General features: G+C 38.4%; 1 protein-coding gene and 2 pseudogenes across 1 annotated transcript; all 3 read left to right on the forward strand.

Moving 5' to 3' along the window:
* OR8U1BP (olfactory receptor family 8 subfamily U member 1B, pseudogene) lies at positions 697-1,651 on the forward strand (annotated as a pseudogene).
* OR8U26P (olfactory receptor family 8 subfamily U member 26, pseudogene) lies at positions 15,769-16,785 on the forward strand (annotated as a pseudogene).
* On the forward strand, positions 19,940-20,890 carry OR5AL8 (olfactory receptor family 5 subfamily AL member 8). Its single transcript, XM_002693669.1, has one exon. The coding sequence runs from the start codon at positions 19,940-19,942 to the stop codon at positions 20,888-20,890; it is 951 nt and encodes a 316-aa protein (XP_002693715.1).
* Positions 20,891-21,101: the final 211 nt, after the last annotated feature.

A 21,101-nucleotide genomic window follows, 5' to 3' on the forward strand; every position in this document is an offset into this window, starting at 1 on the left:
TCCAGTGGTTAAGACTTTGCCTTTCAATGCAGGGGTACAGGTTCCCAGATGACACTAGTGGTAAGGAAGCTGCCTACCAATGCAGGAGACTCAAGAGAAGTGGGTTCTGTCCCTGGGTTGGGAAGATCCCCTAGAGGAGGAAATAGCAACCCCCTCCAGTATTCTCGCTGGGAGAATCACATGGATAGAGGAGACTGGCAGGCTACATACAGTCCACTGGATCACAAAGATTCAGACATGACTGAGAGTCTGAGCAATAACTGGATAAAATAAAATAAAACAGATTAATTAGGTAAGATAGCACTTGACTCAAGGCCAAAAAAATAAAATAAAATAAAAATAAAACATAAAGCAGAAGCAATATTGTCATGAATTCACTTTAAAGAATGGCTGAACATTTTAATAAGTCAGATTAAAGTTGCAGACAGCTTAATGTTCAGGAACTTTCAACAGAAACCAGAATGTTCCACAGCTCCCTTCTTTGTATAAACAATGAATCCGGGAGAGGACAGCTATGCCTTTCTCACGTTTATCTGTTTCTACTCTCCATCCCATTCCCAGAATCCCTGTATGCTAACAATATGTTAGCATTAAATCTCCTTACAATATATCAAAGCATAAAAATACCACTTATATAATGGCAACTTGAATTATACTCTTTTTTTCTACTTCCTCATGCAGATATCTGGAAGAGAAATGGCACAGATCAACTGCACTCAGGTAAAGGAGTTTATTCTCGTGGGCCTCACAGATCAAGAGGAGTTGAAGATGCCCCTCTTTGTCCTGTTCTTATCCATCTACCTCTTCACAGTAGCAGGCAACCTGGGTCTGATCCTAGTCATCAGAACAGATTCAAGACTCCACACGCCAATGTACTTCTTCCTTAGCAACCTGGCCTTTGTTGATTTCTGTTATGCTTCTGTTGTTACACCCAAAATGCTTGGAAATTTCTTGTACAAGCAAAATGTTATCTCTTTCAACTCATGTGCTGCCCAGTTAGGCTGTTTCCTCACCTTCATGGTATCCGAGTGCTTGCTACTGACTTCCATGGCCTACGATAGATACGTGGCCATTTGTAACCCTCTCCTCTATTTGACCTCAATGTCCCGAGGAATCTGTATTCAGCTCAGAGCTGCCCCCTACAGCTATGGCTTTTTGATGGCGCTGTTTCACACCATCTTCACGTTTCGTCTCTCTTATTGCCACTCGAATACCATCAACCATTTCTACTGCGATGACATGCCTCTTCTCAGGCTCTCTTGCTCAGATACACGTTCCAAACAGCTATGGATTTTGGCCTGTGCTGGTGTTACTCTCATCTCCTCTTCTTATTGTCTTTATCTCCTACATGTTTATTATTTCTACCATCCTGAGAATGCGCTCAGCTGAGGGAAGATGCAAAGCCTTCTCCACATGTAGCTCCCACATGCTTGCAGTCACCATATTCTATGGGACCCTCATCTTTATGTACTTACAGCCAATTTCTCAGCATTCTCTTGACACAGATAAGATGGCCTCTGTCTTCTATACAGTGATCATTCCCATGTTGAACCCTTTAATCTACAGCCTCAGAAATAAGGATGTTAAAAATGCCCTGAAAAAAATCATCACCAATAAAAACCAGGCTTCTGTGTTCACATTTAAAAAATGATCCAAATAAATAAATGTGGACATTCTCTCATGGTGCATTTTTTTTTTTTTTAGTTGACTATGAAAAACTAGTCAAATGACCTTATTTGGTGTTCAATAAAGATTTCTTCAAACTAAAATAAATTCATTCTCTGAATTCTTTGTAATCAAACTTGACTTAGAATAATAATTTATATGTAGAAAGTATCATAGGAACTTACATGCCATTTCTCAAATTTATATATGCATATATATATTTACACATAAAATTATATATAAGTATATTTATATATTTATAAAAATCCATTTCATCTGATAGCAACATAACTAGATATAAGCCAAAGGTAGACAAAACTGAGTTCCCTTTAATACTCAGTTTAAAATTATAAGAATGCTTTAATAATGTATCTTAGACTGCTTTTGTAATATATTCCCAATTAAATGCTAAGAGAAAACTGTAAATCAGTGATTTCAATCTGAATTGATTTTTCTCCCAGGGGCTATTTGGCAATGTCTGGAAATATTTTTGATTTTCACCGTGACAAGGTGGTGTAAACGAGTAGCCTTGTTATGTAGGCAATCAAGGGTGTGGGTGTGTTAGTCGCTCAGTCGTGTCCGACTCTTTGTGACCCCATGGGCTATAACCTGCCAGGCTTCTCCATCCATGGGATTCTCCAGGCAAGAATATTGGAGTGGATTGCCATCTCCTTCTCCAAGGCTGTAGAGGCTGCTACATAAACTGTAGTGGACATGAAAAATTCATTACACACAAAACAATTATACAGTCCTAAACACTAAGTTTCAATGCTGGGAAAGTCTTCCCTCAACAGCTGTTTTCTAAGAATTGTAGACTTCATCCTGGTCATACTGGTGAATGGTGTTACTAAGGCTTCCTATGTTCTTGGCCACTCAGTCGTGTCTGACTCCCTGTGGCCCCCATGGACTGTAGCCTATCATGTTCCTCTGTCCATGGAATTTTCCAGGCAAGCATACTGGAGTGGGTTACCATTTCCTCCTTTTGTGTCTCCTGCCTTAGCAGGCAGATTCTTTACCACTAGCCACCTGAAAAGTCTCCTATAGACTTGCCGTTTGCCCTTTATTTTTTTTTTTCCATCAGTTCAGTTCAGCCGCTCAGTTGTGTCTAACTCTTTGTGACCCCATGAACTGCAGCACGCCAGGCCTCCCTGTCCATTACCAACTCCTGGAGTCCACTCAAACTCACTTCCATCGAGTCAGTGATGCCATCCAGCCATTTCAACCTCTGTCGTCCCCTTCTCCTTCTGCCCCCAATCCCTCCCAGCATCAGAGTCTTTTGCAATGAGTCAACTCTTCTCATGAGGTGGCTAAAGTACTGGAGTTTCAGCTTTAGCATCATTCCTTCCAAAGAAATCCCAGGGCTGATTTCCTTCAGAATGGACTGGTTGGATCTCCTTGCAGTCCAAGGGACTCTCAAGAGTCTTCTCCAATACCACAGTTAAAAAGCATTCACAGTTCAACTCTCACATCCATACATGACTACTGGAAAAACCACAGCCTTGACTGGACGGACCTTTGTTGGCAAAGGAATGTCTCTGCTTTTGAATGTGCTATCTAGGTTGGTCATAACTTTCCTTCCAAGGAGTAAGCATCTTTTAATTTCATGGCTGCAATCAACATCTGCAGTGATTTTGAAGCCCACCAAAATAAAACCTTACACTGTTTCCACAGAAAACTAGTCAATCTTTTTTCCATCAAGTGCCATTAAATCACAGTTGAATTATGCTTTTCTGTTCACATATGTCACTTTCTATTTCATAAATCTTGAGGTGACTGTGTCACTTGTTCATGAATTTATAATTGCAAATTTACTGTGTTTTCCTGTTATTATTATTAAAAACTTGTCTTTGTTTACTGTAGTCCTATTTTTCTATGACTTTAATATAAAGTCTCTCTTATAGTCTCTCTTATGGTTACTATTTTCATGGAATCATTTTCTATCATTTTACTTTAAAAATACATATTTATTATTTTATTTTGGCTGCACTGGGTCTTCTTTGCTGTGAACTGGTTTTCTCTAGCTTTGGTGAGTGGTACTACTCTCTAGCTATAGTATCCAGGCTTCTCACTATGGTGAGTTCTCTTGATACAGAGTTATGGCTCTTGAGCGCGGTCTCAGTAGCTGCAGTGCACAGACTTAGTTGCCTTGAGGCATATGGAATCTTCCCGGACCGGCGACTGAACCCATGTCCCCTGCATTGGCAGCGGCAAAAACTGAGTGAAAATTGTGTCTCTCTTAGACAGCCAGTTGTTGGATTTTGCCTTTTTAAAGTAACTAAATGTATATGCCTTTTGATTGGTGTAATTAGTACCTTTCTACTTAATGACATCTGGAGGGCTTGTTAGAACACGTATTGGTGGATCAAACTTCCAGAGTTTAAGATCAGTAGGTCTAATTCTTTGAGGGATTCCCTGGTGGCTCAGACGGTAAAGCATCTGCCCACAATGCGGGAGACCCGGGTTCAATCTCCAGGTCGGGAAGATCCCCTGGAGAAGGAAATGGCAACTCACTCCAGTATACTTGCCAAGAAAATCCCACGGATGGGGGAGCCTGGTGCGCTATAATCCATGGGGTTGCAAAGAGTCGGACATGACTGAGCAACTTCATGGAGGTTTCATGGAGGTCTGATTCAGAGCAAGAAAAAAAAAAAAATTGCATTTTCAACAGCTACTTATAGTCTCCAAGTGTTGAATGAGGTTACTGAGAGGATGTGACCTCTGGTTGGCTCTTGATCTGGACCTGGACAATCAGAGGGTCCTCACTATCAATCCCTGCCTCCATGCCTTTGGAGTGCACTTTTCTGCCTCTTGCTTCCATAGCAGGAGGCATTGTCAAGGACGCAGCCTGGAGAGCCTAAGGTGTTGAAACCATCTGGATGGTAGGCATGCTGCTGCTGCTAAGTCACTTCAGTCGTGTCCGACTCTGTGCGACTCCTTAGACGGCAGCCCACCAGGCTCCCCCATCCCTGGGATTCTCAAGGCAAGAACACTGGAGTGGGTTGCCATTTCCTTCTCCAATGCATGAAAGTGAAAAGTGAAAGGGAAGTCACTTGGTCATTGTCCAACTCTTAGCGACCCCATGGACTGCAGCCTACCAGGCTCCTCGGCCCATGGGATTTCCCAGGCAAGAGTACTGGAGTGGGTTGCCATTGTCTTCTCCATGGTAGGTGTGAGTGAACCCATAAGTCTTGTAGGAGTCCAGGGGGCCTTTGTAGAGATTTATTCATTTTATAGCCACCCAAGCCAAGACTCATAGGTATATTCCCTTGTTGTTTAAAATTGCCACTGACCAATATGGGTTGATCCACTTCTTTCTCTTTTTTTCTCCCTGCCCTTCATGTATGCTTGTCTAGTTTCAGATTTCACCTGGGAAACTCTGTTTGCAAACCAATATCAAGTTATCTTGATGTTGCTTGTCCAGGGCTCCACTTTTATAGCCATTGCCTCAAATGATCTCTTTATCATATCTATATTCAGCTTCTGGTGGCTTTTCTCACTTAAGAGTAAGTGCCTACATTTCTTTATTGGAGAACTGCATCAAGTTCCCTGAAGCTGTTATGTCTGTGGGCCAGGTAAGACAGAAGCAACTGGAAATTTACATCCCACAGGGACTAGCCCTTAGCAATGATTGATACGAGCACAGGAGTATACAGGGGGCCCTTGGACACTGCGAGGTCTACCTATGCTATACTATGCTAAGTCGCTTCAGTCGTGTCCGACTGTGTGTGACCCCAGAGACGGCAGCCCACCAGGCTCCCCCGTCCCTGGGATTCTCCAGGCAAGAACACTGGAGTGGGTTGCCATTTCCTTCTCCAGTGCGTGAAAGCAAAAAGTGAAAGTGAAGTCGCTCAGTCGTGTCCAACTCCTAGCGACCCCATGGACTGCAGCCCACCAGGCTCCTCCATCCATGGGATTTTCCAGGCAAGAGTACTGGAGTGGGGTGCCATTGCCTTCTCCGACAGGTCTACCTGTACATGTATAATTTTCCATTAGTAAATATTATAGTACTACAAGGTCGCTGATTGTTTGAATCCAATAATGGAGGGAGGAATCACTGATACAGTAGGCCAATGCTAAGCTATACACAGATTAATACATACATTTATGGGTTATGGGTTGTTCAGGGTCAGCTGTTTATATCCAAGCTCTTTTGCCCACTCATATCAACTTGAGCTACCTCTCTCCAGAACTCTTCCATGGAATCTAACCAAAATTCCTATCATGGGGACTTTGATACTATATCCTTGCTTGGCTTACTTTCTTACCAGGTGCCACTTCCCACTCAATCCAATAGCTATTCGTGGGAAAAATTCTTAACAAATCACATTTACACCAATTATTGATTCAGTATCTCATTTTGGGGGAACCCAAATTAAGATGGGATTATAATTTTTTGAAATATATTATTTGTGTAATTTTCCAGAAAGAAAAGTCCTCTTGATAGTCATATATATTGAAACATTAAAATTGTTTAACATTCATCAACTTTTATCAGCCTACTTAATAGGAAGTGTTTCTAGCACCTCTTCTTATCACAAAAAGGGCTCAGAAGTTTAAAAAAGTAAAAGTCTGAAGAATTATTTAGGCTATGTTGTCAAATCTAGTTTGCTCTTAGCCATGAAATTCTGGGTCCTTTTTCTTCTGGGGCCTTCCCTGGTAGCACAGATGGTAAAGAATTTTTCTGCAATACAGGAGACACAGGTTTGATCCCTGGGTCAGGAAGATCCCCTTGAGAAGGGAATGGCAACCCACTTTAGTATTCTTGTCTGGAGAATCCCATGGATAGAGGAGCTTGGCAGGCTATAGTCAATGGGGTCTCAAAGAGTCAGACATGACTGAGCACCTTCATTTTCTTTCTTTTCTTCTGGAAAAAGAAAACTAACTGAATGGATGTGGATATCAGGAGGCATGAATTTGACTCCTGTTAGAACCACTAACTGTATTTCCTGTTTAAGATGTGAGCTTTCTCATTGGTAAATGATTGGGTTGTGTTAGATATATGATTTTATTTTTTGTAGAATTATTTTGGTTAGAGATTTTTATGTTATTAATAATAGTATCAATGTGTGCATGGGTGCTAAGTCATGTCTGACCCTTTGTGACCCTATGGACTGTAGCCCACCAGGTTCCTACGTCCTTGGGATTCTCAGGCAAGAATACTATAGTGGGTTGTGATCTCCTCCTCCAGGGTATCTTCCCCATCCAGAGACCAAACCTGCATCTCTACATCTCCTGCATTGGCAGGTGGGTTCTGTACCAGTAGCACCACCTGGGAAGCTCCAATAAATGATAATAACTAAAATTAGTCTGGTGGAGTGGGGTGGCATAACCAAAGCTCTGACCAATTTTTCCTCTTAACACGTTTTCCAGCGATCTTCCTTCTGGTCACTCAGAAACAACTTGAGTCATTGCCACAAGACCAAGTTGCTTTCACAGCACTATCTGAAAGGTATGAGACTAAACATGATCTATGGTCCCATGCTGCCTGGTAGTTCTTTGAGTTCCAATCTTTTCATAAGCATCATAGGAATTCTATTTTGACAAGGGAAATCTCTCTCACCAGTGCTGTTTCTGACCTGTTCCTAAATCTCCCCCAATCCTCACAATATTAATGTCCAGTTGTTCTTCCAATTACAAACTTTCTTAAATGTAGTATCATTCATGAGGGTGTAAATTCTACCAGGACTTCTACCAGCCTGAAAATGGCAAAACCTAAATTTGAAAAAGAAACTTTATTTATTTATTTATTTTTTCTGGTTTGTTGGTTTTTGGCCACATGGCTTGTGAGCTTTTAGTTCCCTGAACAAGGATTAAACCCAGGTGCTCAGCAGTGAGAAGCCGGAGCCCTAACCACTGGATCACCAGGGAACATCCAAGAAAGCTTATCTCTTGAAAACTTTGAGATCTAGGTAACTAGCATTGCTTGGAAAACAGTTGTGATTTTCAAACTGTTAAGTATAACTTTTCTTTAATAATTCTGTTAAGGAAAACATGAAATGGTGAAAATTGCTGTGTGGGTCTGATTTAAAATGTGTTACTGAAATGAGGTTAATTTTATTGATGTGTTTGGGGATTCGAGGTTTCAATGATCATTATTTGTCATAATTTTTGTCATAATCTATTCTACAAAGTTTCTAAATAACTGTAGTAATACATTTGCTTTATTTACAGAGAAGTTCAATTCCCAAGTTCTCACAGATCAGTCTCTTGTGACAACTCAGAAAGGAATGTGAGATAAATGAGTCCCAAAGGTACTTTTTCATGGAGATGGCATGAAATCATTTTTCAGGTTCTCCCAGGCTTTCAAATGAAGATCTTGGGAGAGGGGGAAAAAAAGAAAAAAGCAAACTCACAAACATCCCAAACTCTCTCTCTACAAGTGAAAATCCCATTGTTGAAGACTATTTTCCAGGGAACAGCAGCCAGAAGCACTGTCTAAATTGCATGTTTATTTGTAAAACTCCTGCCACAACAGCATGCTTATCTCATTTGCAAGTTTATGTATCAAGTTTCTCTCCAGCAGTGAAAAACCTTGTCCCACTACTTAAAAGCCATTTAATCACTTGTTCAACACCAATATACATGTACAGCCTTTCAGAATTAACTTGGACCACCATGAGAAACATATTTATAAACCAGAATGCAAAGTTTATATTCAGTTCCTTTTCTCTGTAATTTTACAATGACTAATCAAAGAGCCATTTTCTAAAGTTACTCATGACAATAAATCTCCCATCTTAAGTGTGATTATGTCATACATTCATGATACAGTTAAATACATTTGTATGCAATTTTTCCTGGCATTGTCTGACAATCTCACTAACTTTTCTATTTATATATATATATAAATTTATATATATATATATAGTCTTTGCAATATGAAGTTCTATGAATTTATGATAATTGCAGAGAGTTAAATAACAAGCCCCTAGGTAACATGCAGAACAGTTCCTTCACCTTAAAAATTCCCTTAATGTATTTCCTAGTCAAATACTCAACCTTCCCAAAAACTTTGATCAACTGAACTGAACTCCTTCTCCTAAAGTTTAAGAAATGGAAAGATGAACCTTTCCCTGGGAAGAGCTCTTGATGATATATATATATATATATATATATATATATATATATATATATATAACTAATGCTGAAATAGCTTTATAAAAACTCAATCCTAAGAAGTTGTGGTTAATAATTCCTCTTTATTGTCACTTGAGATGAGTGCAATTGTGCGGTAGTTTGAGCATTCTTTGGCATTGCCTTTCTTTGGGATTGGAATGAAAACTGACCTTTTCCCATCCTGTGGCCACTGCTGAGTTTTCCAAATTTGCTGGCATATTGAGTGCAGCACTTTCACAGCATCATCTTTCAGGATTTGGAATAGCTCAACTGGCATTCCATCACCTCCACTAGCTTTGTTCGTAGTGATGCTTTCTAAGGCCCATTTGACTTCACATTCCAGGATGTCTGGCTCTAGGTCAGTGATCACACCATCATGATTATCTGGGTCATGAAGATCTTTTTTGTATAGTTGTCCTGTGTATTCTTGCCATCTCTTCTTAATATCTTCTGCTTCTGTTAGGTCCATACCATTTCTGTCCTTTATCGAGCCCATCTTTGCATGAAATGTTCCTTTGGTATCTCTGATTTTCTTGAAGAGATCTCTAGTCTTTCCCATTCTGTTATTTTCCTCTATTTCTTTGCATTGATTGCTGAAGAAGGCTTTCTTATCTCTTCTTGCTATTCTTTGGAACTCTGCATTCAGATGTTTATATCTTTCCTCTTCTCCTTTGCTTTTCGCTTCTCTTCTTTTCACAGCTATTTGTAAGGCTTCCCCAGACAACCATTTTGCTTTATTGCATTTCTTTTCCATGGGGATGGTCTTGATCCCTGTCTCCTGTACAATGTCACGAACCTCATTCCATAGTTCATCAGGTACTCTATCTATCAGATCTAGGCCCTTAAATCTATTTCTCACTTCCACTGTATAATCATAAGGGATTTGATTTAGGTCATACCCGAATTGGCATCCGGTCCCATCACTTCATGGGAAATAGATGGGGAAACAGTGGAAATAGTGTCAGACTTTATTTTTCTGGGCTCCAAAATCACTGCAGACGGTGACTGCAGCCATGAAATTAAAAGACGCTTACTCCTTGGAAGGAAAGTTATGACCAACCTAGATAGCATATTCAAAAGCAGAGACATTACTTTGCCAACAAAGGTCTGTCTAGCCAAGGCTATGGTTTTTCCTGTGGTCATGTATGGATGTGAGAGTTAGACTGTGAAGAAGGCTGAGCACCGAAGAATTGATGCTTTTGAACTGTGGTATTGGAGAAGACTCTTGAGAGTCCCTTGGACTGCAAGGAGATCCAGCCAGTCCATTCTGAAGGAGATCAGCTCTGGGATTTCTTTGGAAGGAATGATGCTAAAGCTGAAACTCCAGTACTTTACCACCTCATGCAAAGAGTTGACTCATTGCAAAAGACTCTGATGCTGGGAGGGATTGGGGGCAAGAGGAGAAGGGGATGACAGAGGATGAGATGGCTGGATGGCATCACTGACTCGATGGACGTGAGTCTCAGTGAACTCCGGGAGTTGGTGATGGACAGGGAGGCCTGGCGTGCTGTGATTCATGGGGTCGCAAAGAGTCAGACACGACTGAGCGACTGATCTGATCTGATTGTCACTTGAATTCAACTAATGTATTTGCATGCAGGGATTTATACAGAAGATTTCTACTTAGTTAATTTTACAACATTCCTATACCAAGTAGAAGTCAAGCCATTTTACAGTTAAACATAAATGAGATCAGAACATTTTTCCAACTGCATTAACCATGTTTGACATTTAAAATAAAATACAGAATAATTATGTAATTTACTAAGCATAATTCATGTTAATTCATATAATCTTGATTGATGCTGACAAATTGTGATCATGTCAAGCTGTGAAATGCAAGGATTTGCTGCTTTTCCTGTTCACTGAACCACTTATGTTAATTCATCGTGTACAAACAGTGTTAGATACTAACACTGACACTCCCCTGCAGCCATTATATTAAAGCCCATAGTTATCACTGGAAATTTATTTCATAGAAAACTACATGGTAAAATTTATATTCAAAATCACTGTACAAAGCAGACTAATCCCTCACTGTATTCTCACAAACCATATGCAGGATAATCTGGTTATCCATCATTAATCCAGAATCCTTAGGGATGCAAACTTCTCCTTGCTTTGGGCCTCACAGTGTACATCGAATGTTTTACTGATCCTCTTATTTATGTCTTTTAGGTTCACTATGTGTAACTGAAGTTTTGTTTTTCACCTCCTATCCGAAACCTCTGGAAGATATAATTAAAGTATCTGGTGAATTCTCAGTTAATTACTGGATGCCCTAAATTATGGAGAAGACCAGAAAGAAAAGCACCAATACAGCATACTAACGCATATATATGGAATTTAGAAAGATGATAACGATAACCCTGTATGAGAGACAGCAAAAGAGACACAGATGTATAGAATAGGCCTTTGGACTCTGTGGGAGAGGGAGAGGGTGGGATGATTTGGAAGAATGACCTTGAAACATGTATATTATTATATGTGAAACAAAATGCCAGTCCAGGTTCGATGCATGAGACAGGATACTCAGGGCTGGTGCACTGGGATGAGCCAGAGGGATGGTATTGGAAGGGAGGTGGGAGAGGGGTTCAAGATGGGGAACACATGTTCATCCGTGGTAGATTCATGTCAATGTATGGCAAAACCAATACAGTATTGTAAAGTAATTAGGCCTGCAATTAAAATAAATAAATTTATACTAAAAAAATTACGGAGAAGGCAATAGAAATTGCTTTATATTGGAAAAATAAAGATAATTCCATAGTTCCTTTCTCCCTCATCACCCCCTCCCACAAACCCAACAAAACTGTTTCAATGTAGAGGATTATTGTTTCCATAAACATGCTGTCTTTGTCCATTCAAGCTATCATAACAAAATACTATAAAAATGAGTGATTTTTAACAATAGAAAGTTATTTTCTCATAATTTGTGGGGCCGGTAAGTCCAAGATCAAGGTCCTGATCATTTGGTTCTTTGTAGGAACTCTCTTGCTGGATTGTGTGTGGCTGCTCTCTGTGCTCTCCTCACATGACCTCTTCTGTGTGTGTGTGTGTGTGTGTGTGTGTGTGTGTACCAGAGAGTGTGATGTTTGTGTGTGTTTAATATGTAAAGAGAGAGAAGAGGAGAAGGCAATGGCACCCCACTCCAGTACTTTTGCCTGGAAAATCCCATGGATGGAGGAGCCTGGTAGGCTGCAGTCAATGGGGTCGCTAGAGTTGGACACGACTGAGCAACTTCACTTTCTCTTTTCACTTTCATGCATTGGAGAAGGAAATGGCAACCCACTCCAGTGTTCTTGCCTGGAGAATCCCAGGGACGGGAAGCCTGGTGGGCTGCCGTCTATGGGGTCGCACAGAGTCAGACACGACTAAAGCGACGCAGCAGCAGCAGCAGCATGTGTAAAGAGAGAGAGAACTAGTGTCTCTCCTTGTAAGGCCACTAATTTATCATGAGGATCCCATTCTCATTATCGCTTCTCACCCTACCTCTCTCCCTAAGGACCATCTGCAGATACCATCACATTGGGTTTGGGCCCTTGATCTATGAATTTGGGAAGGATACAATTCAGTTTACAGCAGACACATTGTTTCCAAGTAAATTTTAAAACCATTTTCTCTCTGTACACCCTTGTTGTAGACACAGAAGAGCTAAGAAAGCTCTCTGCGAGAGTATTATTTAGACTAGGTCACCAAGGAAATCAAGTAATGATGGAGAGAGACAACCTAAAGAGAAAATGAACACTTCATGAGCATTTCAAAGAATAAGACAATGATGTTCAGAAACAGATTCTTGGAGGAGTTATATATGTAGTTCTTTGAAAGAGATGTAGTTAGAAAATTCACAAGGTAATTTTTATCTTTCTTCCAAGGATAGATTTAAATCCTTTTGTTGAACAACAACAACCACATAACAATTAAAGCAACAAATAAATAAGAGTAACTCAAAAACTAGAAAATCTTAGGGCAATGATATCAAACGCAGAACTGTACACCTGAAGTTCTTCAAAACAGAATAATAATGCTAATTGATCTCCAGCCTGCCTTGGGATCCCTTTGGGGTGTGGGCGCTAAGCTTTCTGACTATTTTCCTTGCCTCCTCCTCTAAGTGAGAAAGAGCCCTGGGACACGTCAGGGACAAAACCTTGCAGTGTGCTGCTGCCCAGACCTGTTTGGAGAAGAAACAGGAAACAGTCTGCCCAGGTATAGTTTAGCAGAGTATATTTAAAAATTGGGATACAAATGACAGTTTTCAAATGAGTTAGAATAGAATAAATTTTAGAATAAAATATTTTGGATGGCATTTTGGAAAACAAGGGAAAGAATATCTCCTCTAATCTTATTTCAGTTATGCAGACATGTGGTATTGTATAAAATGCATTTTTAGTAGTTTGGGATGAAAAAAATATTTGAAATCTCTGAGATAGAATCTATTCAAACATTTAGACAAGTTAGGCACTTAACTGATTAGATTGTAAACTATGTCAAGACTCTCCTTTCCATTTTAGCAAATCTAGTCATTTTACCCAGAATGAGGGATAAGCACATTAAATTAAATCATCATTGTGACCCTTAACATATTTGATACAAATAAAAGTATGAATTATGAACAGGGGCATAAATGAAATAGCGTGACAAAATTAATATTTAATTCATTATCACCAAGCATCTAGAAAGGGCTATATTAAGAAATGAATAAAGAATTCATGACTCCCACCCATGGAGTAGATAATCTATCAAAAGAATAAATATAGAAACAGACGGAAATCATAAATTATATGTAAATAAATTATGTACAAAATGTTTCCAGAACATAAAAATGAAAACTGGTAAGTAACAGAGGAACTGGAATTTACAGAAGTCTCTTCTCAGGAAAGGTTGAGTTTTGATAGGCTTTGAAGAATAAATAAGCTTTTTTCTTCCAACTCTTTAATTACCATTCACCTGGTAGATATAAGTATAGGATAAAACACACAGGAAGTAGGGAAAATGGAAAGTCATACTGTAATTGAGGATTGCAAAATAATTCTGTGTGTTGATTACAGCATAAGAGACGTGAGTATATAAAATCTGAATATAAAATATCATGAGTTAGATCATAAAAGATCATATATAATATACTTTCAAATATATTGTCAAATATATGCATGTGCTACCTTTAAGATAAGATAAAATGGCATACTGAAGCATGTCTAGTTGCTAAACAAGGAACTCTTAGCTGCTGTCTTGAAACTAGTAAACCAAACTTCCAATAAAATACTTGCTTAATTATTTCAAAGTGGAATTCATTTTTTCGTGGGACCACAAACTAGGCTTTTAAACACTCTGATGACTTGCTTCATGTATTGGTCAATACCATCAAAAATTATCTTCTTCCCATAGAAAGTTGTAGAAACATTCACACATGCCCACTTAAAAATTATTTTTGATTTTGATGAAATAGGCACCACTTTAAATTAGGAAAATGAGAAACGAACTGAATTTTTGACATACTAAAATTAATGTATTTTGAGGGTGACAGAGCATTCAAATAAAGATCTCCCAATTTCATTCAGGGTTTTTTCTGCTGTGCCTTGCTTGGCATAAACCTCAATGAAATGGCATTTTTCAACATTTATCTATTAGAAAATCAATGGTTCATGACTGAGACTCCATTGTATTTTTTTCTCATAGATAGAATAAGTGAAATAAAATAGAAATTTTACATTGACTTTAAAATTTTTATTGGAGCATATTTTTTATTGATTTATAATATTTCAATTTCTGCTGAACAACAAAGTGACTCACTTATACATATACATCTATCCAATCTTTTGTAGATACTTTTCCATTTCGGAGTATTGGGTAGACTACCCTGCATTGTAAGGTAGATGCTTGTTAGTTATCTAATAGTGAGTGGGCTCCTGCATCAGAAGAACACTCGTTTGAAAGCCCTGTGCTACAGACAGTCTGTCTGAGCTTACTTCAGGTGGTTTACCTCTCAATGTTTCTTCCCTGTCTATAAGATGGGAATATAAGAAGCAAAGCAGGACTTCCCTCATGGTCCAGTGGTTAAGAATCCACCTGCCAATGCAGGGGACATGGGTTTGATACCTGATCCAGGAAGATCCCACATGCCATGGGGCAACTAAGCCCATGTGACACAACTACTGAGCCTGTGTTCTGCAACAAGGAAAGGCAGCAAAATGAGAAGCCTGGGCACCACACAGAGGAGTAGCCCTGGTCGCTGCAAGCCGAGAATGCCTGAGTGCACTGAGGAAGACCAAGGCAGTCAAATAAAAAAGTTATATTATATTTCTATAATATAATTTTTATATTATAATTTATTTTTTAATTATATATATATATATTTTTTTTTTATTTGACTGTCCTGGTCTTCCTCAGTGCACTCATAAAATAGCAAACAACCCATGAGGTAGCTATAGTCCTTCATAAAGTTGCCCATTTTCAACATTTGCACTTGTGAAGATTATGTAGCAATCAATGGTGGCCTCCCTGCAATAAGTACTGAGAATAGAATAGATGGATAGAGCATGCTGTTCATTGCTCTGTCAGGACTGCAACAACGTGGGATCTGTATCACATATGCAAGTCTGTCAGAGTGATGTCACTGCAGGGGGCTCATTTTCCTTTGTATTATTAATGTTAGGATTTTTTTATAAAAGCAATAGCTTTAATGTTCTGAAAACATAATGGTAAATTTTAAACAGCGTAAGAGCTTTGAGCAAAGAGTCAGTGTGGACTGAATCCTATCTACAGCTGTTACTTTCATAAAATGCACTTGATTGGGGGGAGATAAATATGTCTCTCCTATAAAAACATCTCCATCTACTCTTTGTCCCATTGCCAGACTCAAGGATGCTAGCACTCTCACTGTTAGCATTTTCATGCTGATAATACCAATTGCTTTAAAGGATATTAAGACTTGAATGTAATTAAGTTGGATTTCATTATCCTCTCGTCATCCAGACATAGTGAAGACACATGATCCAGATAAATTGCAGCCAGGTGACAGAATTTGTTCTCGTGGGCCTCACAGATCGTCAGGAGTTGAAGACGCCCCTCTTTGTCCTGTTCTTATCCATCTACCTCTTCACAGTAGCAGGCAACCTGGGTCTGATCCTAGTCATCAGAACAGATTCAAGACTCCACACGCCAATGTACTTCTTCCTTAGCAACCTGGCCTTTGTTGATTTCTGTTATTCTTCTGCCGTTACACCCAAAATGCTGGGGAATTTCTTGTACAAAAAAATGTTATCCCTTTCAATGGATGTGCTGCCCAGCTGGGCTGTTTCCTGGCCTTCATGACTAACTAGTGTTTGCTGCTGGCTTCCATAGCCTATGACCGGTATGTGGCCATCTGTAACCCTCTCCTCTATATGGTTGTAATGTCCCCAGGCATCTGCATTCAGCTTGTGGCTGCCGTCTATGACTACAGCTTCCTGGTTGCCCTATATCATACCATCCTCACCTTCCGCCTCTCCTACTGCCATTCCAACCTCATCAATCATTTCTATTGCGATGACATGCCTCTTCTCAGGCTCATTAGATCAGACACTCACTCCAAGCAGCTATGGATTTTTGCCTGTGCTGGCCTCATGCTCATTTCTTCCCTTCTTGTTGTCTTTATCTCCTACATGTACATTATTTCTGCCATCCTGAAGATGCACTCCGCTGAAGGCAGACGCAAGGCTTTTTCCACCTGTAGCTCCCACATGCTGGCAATCACCATATTCTTTTTTTTTTTTTTTAATTTACTTTTTTCTTTTTTTTTTTTTTCTAATTTTATTTTATTTTTAAACTTTATTCTATGGGACCCTCATCTTTATGTACTTACAGCCAAATTCTCATCATTCCCTTGACACAGATAAGATGGCCTCTGTCTTCTATACAGTGATCATTCCCACGTTGAACCCTTTAATCTACAGCCTTAGGAATAAGGAAGTGAAAGATGCCCTGATAAAAGTCATCATGAATAGAAGAAACCAGGCTTTTATGTTCATGGAATTAAGAAAGTGACTGGAATGAATAAAAACAGAATTTTCTTCACAGTCTGATTTTTTTCTCTTAAGCTACCAAAATGCCTATTCTTAACACTGGATTTCTACATGTATGTTCATGGTGCAGTAAAATTTTCTAAAGATTTTCACTTAGAATGAGATTTCAGATATAAAAGTGCCCATTAGAATTTTTTGCCAATTGTCTCATTTTCAGATGAAATTATATTAAAAAAATAATTCTTTGTTCCATAAGAATTTATACCAATGTTTTTTATTTCTCAAATGAATAATTGCTAGAAAAATATAACATTATAAAACTGTTCCATAAATTAAGTATACTTCAAGAAAAATAATTGTAAATTAATGAATGAATTAATAAAACTGCTCCATATTTATACATTTAACAAATTGCCTTTATTTTTTTTAATTGTCTTTGTTCAGAGGAATAATACATCTGAAGTTTACCTTAGTCACTGATTTAACATGGCCTGGCATCTGGTCTGATCTCTGAAGATTAATTTTTTTTTTAATTTTATTTTATTTTTAAACTTTACAGTATTGTATTAGTTTTGCCCAACATCAAAATGAATCTGCCACGGGTATACCCGGGCTCCCCATCCTGAACCCTCCTCCCTCCCTCCACACCCTCCCTCTGGGCCGTCCCAGTGCACCAGCCCCAAGCATCCAGCATCGTGCATCGAACCAACCTGGACTGGTGACTCGTCTCATACATGATATTACACATGTTTCACCCCACCCTCTCCCTCTCCCACAGAGTCCACAAGACTGATCTATACATCAGTGTCTCTTTTGCTGTCTCGTACACAGGGTTATTGTTATTGTTACCATCTTTCTAAATTCCATATATATGTGTTAGTATACTGTATTGGTGTTTTTCTTTCTGGCTTACTTCACTCTGAAGATTAATTTTTAAGTGAACTTCTTTTTTTAAAACCTATGAGATCTTGTTATATTTTTTCAAGGTATCTAAAAAAGGTGTAACTCAAGAATGGAATCCCAGGGGTATCATATATTATAATTAATATACACAAAATAATTGAAACTTCATAGGTCATTTTTCAGTAGCAAGGATCCTATGCAATTATACTGGGCAGATCTCAGGTAAGTTGGTCATCACTGGATAAGATATAGTTTATAATATGATGAGCACACTAGGCCATGCAGCCTAGCTTGGAAAAGAACACATGCCTTGTAGTCAAAGGATGGACTTGAACTGTGTGTGGGCTTCCTGTAGCTTATTTGTCAATTAAATAAGGACAACATTACAAAATTTGGAGTCTTCTAAAATATTGAATACACAAAAGAGTAATAATAAATCATAAACATTTGCACATCATCTCTTTTGCTAAAAAACCTGAATTCTAGCCCCAACTGTACTATACGTGAGAGGCCAATTTATAAATGAGGATTAATGTACACAACAGATAACTGTGATATAGATAGATAGATATAGATATATAGGTATGCATATATAATTTCAGATAAGTGTAATAATAATTGAACAATTTGCAATTACACAGAAAATGGTTTTGAGTTTGTAATTTGCATATCATTTTAATATATATTAATGAATGTATATAGTATGTGTGTGTGTGTGTGTTCAGTTGCTCAGTTATGTCTGACTCTTTGCAACCCAATGGACAGTAGCCCACCAGGCTGCTCTGTCCATGGAATTGTCCCGGCAAGAGTACAGGAGTGTGTTGTCATTTCCTACTCCAGTGGATCTTCCTGACCAAAAAATTGAATCTGTATCTGCTGCATCTCCTGAGTTGGCAGGCAGATTCTTTATCACTAGAACCACCTGTGAAGACCATATGTGTGAGAGAGTGTGTGTGTGTGTGTATGCCATTTGAATGTTTAATGAAACATAACCAGAGAAAGGAAATAGGGTATATATTTTGGTGAATCATAGAGATACAGGGTTGACTTAATCTACAGTTCTCAAAAGTTTCTTTTTTTTTTGTCTTTCTTTACACACATTTATCCACTATTTGAACATTTCAGTGGTTTCTGCAGCAAATTTTGAGTCTCTATTCTGTATACTCAAAGCCTGTCATTAACATATTTGAATTCACACTGTACTGTCTTGTCAAGATGAAGCTTTTACCATGATACAGCTCTTCAATTAAAGAGCATAGATTCCTTGGTGTCTGAAAGCCCGAATCTGAATGCTAGGTGTGACCTTCGAGGAATCAAAACATCTCAGACTCTTATGTACTCCTCCATCTCTTCAACAGTGTGAAGGTGAAACAAATACCAAACCCTAAATCTATTGTCATGAGACCAAGACCATAGATGAATTTCTTTTCTAAATGTCATTCTACCAAAAATAATGTGAAACTATGAATTTATTTGACTTAAACATAAATAACATGAATATATAAGATGAATATAGCAATTTAATATTGCTAAGCTCAATATTAAATTAAGCTTTATGTTTATATGTTTTGTTTATCATATGAAGTGGAATTCTGAAAACTATGCTTTCACTGTTCTTTGAAGTTTCACATTTTGGTGAAAATTATAATTTTCATTACATAGCATTCTTCTAATGTAATAGAAGACATTGTCACAATCATAAAAAAAATCAAATATCATCTTTTCACTAAACATATTGGTTTAGATACACTTTCATACTTTATACATAACTATATTTCACCTTTTCCTTCATTGCATTCCTTCATTGCTAAGGCTAGCACATTAAGAATAATATTTAGAAAGAGTCATGATTGTGTTAATTCTAGTTGAAATGCCTTGCGTTTCATCTTAATATATTACTCTTAATATATTCATGGCCATCTCTTTAACTCTTGAAATATTTATCCTGCTATACTACCTATGATGCTGGAATTTTGTATATATGATATCCTATATTTTAATTCAAGATATTCTGTCTTCCTTAACAAATATCCTGACTACTGATTGTGTTGGAATTCCTGCCTGCAGCAAGTCCCTTCAAATCCAAAGCAGGCAGCACTGAAATCTGAGAATGGTCTATTGACCAGTGAAGATTTTTCTTTCCAATATGGTCACCATAAAATAAGCATGAGAGAAGTCCTTAATCCACAGCATGAAAGAGTACCTGCAACAGATGTTCTGCACATAACAGTATGATATGCTTCTATATACAATTCATGGCCAAACACAATAATTCAGAAGTAACTGAATTCATCCTCTTGGGACTCACAGACAGTCCTGAGCTTCAAGCCCTTCTTTTTGGGATCTTTTTAGTGATCTATTTGATTAGTGTCATGGGTAATCTTGGATTAATCATGCTAATTCGTGTCAGTCCTCAGCTTCACACAGCTATGTATTATTTCCTTAGCCACCTAGCTTTTGTTGATTTTTGCTATACCTCCTCAGTCACTCCTAACACTCTGGTGAACTTCCTCCAAGAAATTAAAAGAATATCCTTACCTGCTTGTGCCATTCAGTTGTTTTGCTTTATCATGTTTGTGGTTTGTGAACTGTATATGCTCTCAGTCATGGCTTATGACAGGTATGTGGCCATTTGTAATCCTTTACTCTATACCATTGTCGTGAATAAAAGGGTCTGTATTCAGATGGTGCTTAGCACATATCTGTATAGCTTTTCTGTGGGACTCCTACAAGCAACTCTTACATTCCACTTATCTTTCTGTCATTCAAACATAATAAATCACTTCTACTGTGATGATGTCCCCTTGGTTGCCCTGGCCTGTCATGAAACCCATCACAAATATATAAAAAAGTTGTTATTGTTCACACTTGCTGGGTTCAATATCTTTTTCTCTCTTTTTATTGTCCTTGTCTCCTATGTATTCATTCTATTTGCCATTCTAAGGATTAAATCAGCTGAAGGCAGAAAAAAGGCATTTTCTACTTGTGCTTCCCACTTGACTTCCATCACTATATTTTATGGAACAATCATCTTCATGTATATGCAACCAGAAACAAGCCATTCCTTGCATACTGATAAAATATCTTCTGTATTCTATATAGTGGTAATTCCCATGCTAAATCCTCTCATATACAGCCTGAGGAACAAGGAAGTAAAAAACGCTTTGAAGAGAACTATGGAAAAAGTGTATTCTAGTATAATATAAGTGATCCATGCTTTAACTGAAAGCCTTCACATTTAGGAGCCCCCCCCCAAAAAAAAGCAAATAAGCAAAAAACAAATAGTTTTTCTGCATGATCATGCCTTTAGTGACATGCTTTCTAACACTGCAATGTTTAAAAAGTGAAAGTGGTAGTGTTGTCTCATCCTGTCCGACTCTTTGCGACCCTATGGACTGTAACCCACCAGGCTCCTCT

Source organism: Bos taurus, chromosome 15 (assembly GCF_002263795.3).
Source record: "Bos taurus isolate L1 Dominette 01449 registration number 42190680 breed Hereford chromosome 15, ARS-UCD2.0, whole genome shotgun sequence".
NCBI classification, from domain to species: domain Eukaryota; kingdom Metazoa; phylum Chordata; class Mammalia; order Artiodactyla; family Bovidae; genus Bos; species Bos taurus.